The 6176-nt window shown below is 37.3% G+C and overlaps 1 protein-coding gene across 1 annotated transcript; it reads right to left on the reverse strand.

Moving 5' to 3' along the window:
* Positions 1 to 3575: 3575 nt before the first annotated feature.
* On the reverse strand, positions 3576 to 4946 carry LOC122074590. Its single transcript, XM_042639481.1, has 2 exons — positions 4635 to 4946; positions 3576 to 4530 (listed from the first exon to the last, which is right to left on the reverse strand). The coding sequence occupies exons 1-2, from the start codon at positions 4738 to 4740 to the stop codon at positions 4013 to 4015; spliced, it is 624 nt and encodes a 207-aa protein (XP_042495415.1). The 5' UTR covers positions 4741 to 4946; the 3' UTR covers positions 3576 to 4012.
* Positions 4947 to 6176: the final 1230 nt, after the last annotated feature.

Below are 6176 nucleotides of genomic sequence, written 5' to 3' on the forward strand. Positions count from 1 at the left end.
TCTATGATGAAAGAGGGAAACAGCCACTGAGGAGTCAGACTCAATCCATAGGTGGGTTATGTGCAAATCTCAAGCAATCGAGATGCCTTTGATAATACTCCAAATCTCAGCTGAAAAGCTAGTATCCACACCCAAGAAGAAATTGAAATATGCATCATTCTACGATCATGGTCTTGAAAGATGCCTCCACCTCCTGCTCGACCAGGTGTTCCAAGGGAGCACCCATCAACATTAAGCTTCACCCAAGACCGGATCAGCTTGCACCAATGAACCTCCAAGATACCTTGTCTACTATGATAAGCAATTTCCAGATTTAGTCTTCTACAGAGAGTGAGGTCCTCAACAGATTTGGGAGAGATTTTTTGTCTGCTGCAAAGGAAGGAGATTTCAATCATCCACATTGATTGAAATAGCAAAGAATGATACAATTTTACCTAGTTTCTTATTTGGTTCAAAAATATGTAATTCAGTTTGGTTTAATAGTTTTAATCATAAAATCAAAACCAAATTGAACTGATAAAAGATTCCAGCCTTTTAAACCAAAATCAAACCGATTTACTTTGGTTTGGTTCAGTTCGATTTTAAATGGCTGGTTTCGATTTTGGTTCTAAGTTGACTCCTTTAGTTGACCTTCAGATTGATCTCTTACACTCTGGGTATCATTTTACTTTTTATACTTGTTCTCAAAAAAAAATTTTGTTGGGTTTGATACCATTTATGGAGTTTATTAATGTTTAAAAAAAGAATTTTAAAAACATAAAAATCACAAAGAGATCCTAACCCATTTATGTGTTTTGACCAAAAATCAGTTTTGATCACTTATTGGGAGAGTTAATGTGGACAAGCTCATTAGTCTCAATAGGTTTAGTTAGAACTGATTTAGCAGATATTTATGGGAAACTATCAATTAAGGAGATTAGATCTTCCTCTTCTTCTTCCAATAGTGGATGGATTCCCACTTCAGCCCACGGAGGCTACACCAAAACCTCCAGGATACTGCTTCTTGATTCTATATGTTAGTTCACTCTTTCCCTTTCTTCTCCCTTTCAACACTACACTTGCTTGATCTAAAATCAGATCTGAAGAAGGGGAGGAGAAGGGAGAGGGAAGATGAGAGGAAAAGGAGTTCCAACGAGCAGGATAGAGAAAGTGGAGAAAGAGAGTTATAAGGAAGATAGATGAAGGGGACATCTCTTCACCCATTTCTTCAAGAAACCATTTTTGTCTAAGTAATTACCAAACCTTTTTCTCATTAAAAACCTATTTTGTGTCTAGTAGTTACCAAACCATTTTAATGTTATGATAAAAAAAAATAATAATTTTCAGTAATGATTTTTTTTTGTTTAAATTGGTAAAAATCCAAAATTAAAAATGATACAAAAGAGTGCCTTAGATATCACTAGCAAATGGTGAATTGATTGACCAACAAGGAGTTTCACTAGCCATGGCATTTATTTGTAGTGTTGTTTGATATTGAAACCTTTTTAACTCATATTTCCATCATGTTTTAGTCATAAAAAAGGAACACTTAAGTAGATGATCTGTCTTTTTTGATCGTTGTTGATACTTGATCGATACAGATTTGCCGATATGATGAACATTAATTTTTTGTTAAAAAAAATGATGTTTTGTCCTGTATTCGCATGGTATCAGAATTGTCGGCAATCGACTTCGTGAACTAAATCCTTGGATGGATTTAGAGATTGCTCACCAATTAACCAATGAGGCTATGGGGAAGAAATCTTTTGATGTCACTACTTCGGATCATAACATTGTGTGATGATGTTTTATTTCTGAAAGATAATGGAAAAGACCGAAATCTAGGGTTATCTCAATGTCTTTTGGAAATGGTTGTCGTGCGTGTTGTCCATGCACGAACTTTGATGATTAAGTATTTGCAGTAATCTCGCTAAATAAAGTTCCACCCTCCAAGTCCAAGGATAACAATGGAGATCCTTAGAGATACACTCTCAATTGGGAGTGACAGAAAAGAACAGGGGGAGAAAGAGAGCTAGCTTTTGAGATTAGGTCAAAAGTTGTTTTCTCTTGCCGTCGTCTCCCTTATTTGTGAGGATCTAGTCAATTAGGGTTTCTAATCTTAGCGGGGGTATATTCGCCCACGTGAGCGTCCCACGTACGAACCAGGTCAAGACCGGATTCGATTAACAATCTACGTAACATATTAAAAAAATAAATAAATAAATAAAAGTTGTGTTCTCTTGTGGCCGTGCCCTTATTTATAGATGCTTCGGTTATACAGCAATTATTAGATGTTTATGAAACTACTCACTTTTTGAAGTTTGGGGATCCCCCACCATTTTAGGATTCAAACAGTAGAGGTTTTGCAGGTCTTTAATAATCAAATTAGCCGTTCATCTTCTAACTGCTAGGGCACTATATTTCAGTTTGATAAGGGGAACCCCAATCACTTTGCTCCTTAAAACCGCATTGGAGGTTTTCTTGAAATTGGCTGCACTAATTGTGCTTCTTTCCTCTTACTTTCATCCTTCATCTTTCACCTCTCATCTTTTATTTGTCATTGTTCATTTTTCATTTCTCACATCACTTCCTATCCCTCTTTTGTTTAGAGCTCAGTTTTTCCTACTTTGTTTTCTCTGGATCCATGTAACCGACCCCATTGTTGATGTAGTGTACAAACTCTATCCATAGTGGATGGTTGAACAGATGGCTATTGTTTCTAGTAAAAGTGATTTTAATGGCATTAATTTTGACCCAATGTTATTGATTTTCTCGTGTGTGGAACTCAATCACATTGCATATGCGTCTAACATGCCCAATCTTAAACACATAGATTACATAGTTTATCCCGTAGAAAAGGGTAGTCAAACTTTGAGGAAAAATCAGATCAGTTTTTTTTCCATGGCACACAATCAGAGGAATGCTTGAAAGTCCAAATTCTACACACTTTTAAACTCAAAATATTACCACTGCATCATATCTTTATTTTGTTTATGAGAGGGATGGTTGAAACTCCAATTTCTACATACATTTTAACTCAAAAATCTTACCATTGCATCACGTCTTTGTTTTGTTATAATTTCAATTGGTATATATAACCAAGTATATGGATTTTAGTTTATACATCAAAACTGTCAACCTACCAGTTGATCCAAGTCAACCCAGTGAAGCCCCCCCCCCCCCCCCCAACCCCCAAAAACGAAAAGGCGATCAGAACAGATTGAGGGAGGGGTGGATTTCAGATAATTCCTCTCCCAATGACTGGAAAGATTATGTTGCAATTCATATAATTGTATTAAGTGTATTCAATTGTCAAAGCCCAGAGTAATGCCTTGTAGGTCATATGCACTCTAGCTTAACCCATCTTGCACATGAACATAGGTTTCCCAAGATCTTACCTTGGTGGTTCTTGCAATGTGTCCTGAGTTTGCAGAGGATCTGCTAATCAAAAGTGCAAATCCTCCCTTAGTCCACATGAGATATGGAATGTGCATATATACCGAAGCTAAACCTGTCACACAATATTGAAGCTGTTATCCCGAACATGAACAGGTATTTTCCCTCTAAACTTAAGCTGCACCATAATTAGACATTACTGAAGTTCTAGAAACAAGCTTTTTCATGATCCATGTTGATATTTATTAACATGTAACTCTTAAGATCAACAAACTTGATAAAATTCTTCTTACCAAAAAAATAATAAAAATTCTGCTCAAGGAATAACTAAAACCTCTGCAGATCCCCTCAGGGATTCCTTCAAATTCAAGAGCTAAGGGCTCTCCCCTCAAACACAGATGCAAAAATGAAAGGAAGAAGCAGTAGGAGAAAAAACATGTACAAAATCACTTTTGAACTTCAGAAAACTATGAAAAAACTCCTAAGAAAAAAACAATAAAAAGTATATAATCCAAGACATTGACATTCCATTGAAGTATCCAAGACCACAAGAAAACCCCAAAATAAGACAAACTATATTATCAAAGAGAATGGCTAAACCTCCAAGAACAAGAAGGCAGAGACAATCTTCAATTGCTCAGATTTTTCTAACCCTGGGAGCTCCTACCTTTCGAACTCCATCAACCATGGATCTCGCGGCGATTATCGGTATACTGGGCTTCTTATCCTCATTGGCCTTAATGTTGCTCCGCACTCGCAGAGAATATTTGTGATTCTCAGTCCTCCCACCACCAATCGAGAAGTTTGCAGGGACCGATTTTCTTACACTTCCATGTTTCTTTAAATCCCTCTGTTTCCCAGATTCAACAACAACACCCAGATTACAAACACTACTCCTCCTACAATCCTCCTTTCTTTCACCAGACTTCTTCCTCTTCAACCTCTCGTTCCTTCTAGCCGAGTACTCATTATAGAATCTCCCCCTTTCGAACAGAGGACTCGAATTTGTATTACCCAGTTCGCGGTTCCCAAAATCGTGTTCAACCATCTTTGCCAAGGCCTTTAACTCGCACGAAATGGATTGGTATTCAGGTCGAATCTCCAATTCTTCCATATCGCACAAATGATTTGGGATTTGGGCTTTCGTTATGGAAGCTGTTGCAAGTATAACAGACAAATAAATAGAATATCTACTGATGAATCTTCGAATTAAAGGTTGGAAAAATACGATGTTGAGTTATTTTCTATTGAATCATCACCTGATGGGATTGGGATGGAGGAAACACTGGAGCGCAAGATCCGGCTGGGAAGACGTTGAGTCGAAAGCAGGGGCTTGCGATCTGAAGGCGGTTTCAACATAGACATTGGGGCCAGGAAATTGAAAAATGCTGCAAAAATACTTCTTGTGTAGATCTCTGACTTCTATGTATGTGCTTCACGGTTAAGGATCGATTTCCTTTTTGTTTGCTTTCCTCGCTTCTCTTGGGGCTTGGTTGCTTCTTCCTATGAACAGAGACGTCGATTTGAATGTGGAAGAGCGTTTCTAACGGTCATTTCATACGAAATGGGTCAGTGAGGAATCACTCAATATTATTGGGGGTCCCTCTTTCTTATTAAGACAAAAGACAGAGAAGATGCCCATTGAGGAGCCTATATGTGTTACCTTTTATCAGAAAAATAAAAAATAAAAAATATTTTTTTTTTAATGATGTACTTTCTTTTCCCAATCATGGGAGCCCTCGATGTGGCTGCACCCGCTGATCCTTCAGCACCCCGGCCGCCGCCATCGGGATTATCATTTAGAGCGTTATAGGAAAATGACACGTGGAGGTTAATGATCGAGTGGCATGATTCGATGCTATCTCAAAAAGCCAATACACATGCATCACATCTTCACAAAGAAGGAACAGGGTGAGTTTGCATCTTCTTCTGTAGCAAGCGGTGAGATCGGATGATTGGCATTTGGGCACATGCCCCAAAGAATTCCCAGTCACTCGATGCTCAATGCACCAGTGCAATAGCTGCAGATGATTTTCATGCACAATAGGGTTCTCTGTGTGTGTGAACTTCTTCCTCAACTCTGACTTTTATCCCACGGTTTCATTCCACCATGTCGTCGTTGCTATGATAGAGTAGATAGGCAACCAGGGGGTGTCACAAATTAGTTAGAGTGAACTTAATTGCAACTGCTATGATGTTTAATGATCTCTACTTTGGGCCCGTTTGGTATCGTTTCTGTTCCAGAAACGTCGTTTCGTGTCAAAAACGAAAATTTCAGTTTCTATTTCAAAACGCAGTTTTTAAACGAAAAAATGGCGTTTCAAAATTTCAGATTTTTATTGGTTTTTTTTTTTTTTTTTTTTTTTTTTTTTTTTAAAATGGAACGAAACTGGGAAATGGAGTTCCGTCCAATCTTGTTTTTTCAAATTTTTTTTTTTTTCACTTTTTGTTCCAAAAAAAAAGAAACGGACCATAAGTGCACCAAACAGAAGATTCCGTTTTTTCGTTCTAATAGAACGAAAAAACTCCAGAAACGTTTTTTTAGAACGATACCAAACGGAGCCTTTGAATCTGTAATGGAGTTTTTGGTTCTTCAGAATGATTTAACTAGTACTGCAAATAACATGTTCTGCTACATTTTACATTTTTTATGATAAGTGAGTTGGCCACATATGATTTGAGTGAAAACAAACAATGGACAAGAATTGGAAATTCAAAATCTCATAGTTGCTTCTCTTTGCTTTCCATTAGCCATTAAAACAAGAACAAATAATTTCTGGAAATTCTACAATAGAAGAAAA

This window comes from Macadamia integrifolia, chromosome 3, assembly GCF_013358625.1.
Source record: "Macadamia integrifolia cultivar HAES 741 chromosome 3, SCU_Mint_v3, whole genome shotgun sequence".
Classification (NCBI taxonomy): Eukaryota; Viridiplantae; Streptophyta; class Magnoliopsida; order Proteales; family Proteaceae; genus Macadamia; species Macadamia integrifolia.

Coding starts and splice junctions, on each gene's coding strand:
- LOC122074590 (XM_042639481.1), bottom strand. CDS start 4,740: ATGTCTATGTTGAAACCGCCTTCAGATCGCAAGCCCCTGCTTTCGACT. Junction 4,531..4,634: donor CTCCATCCCAATCCCATCAG/GTGATGATTCAA, acceptor TACTTGCAACAG/CTTCCATAACGAAAGCCCAA.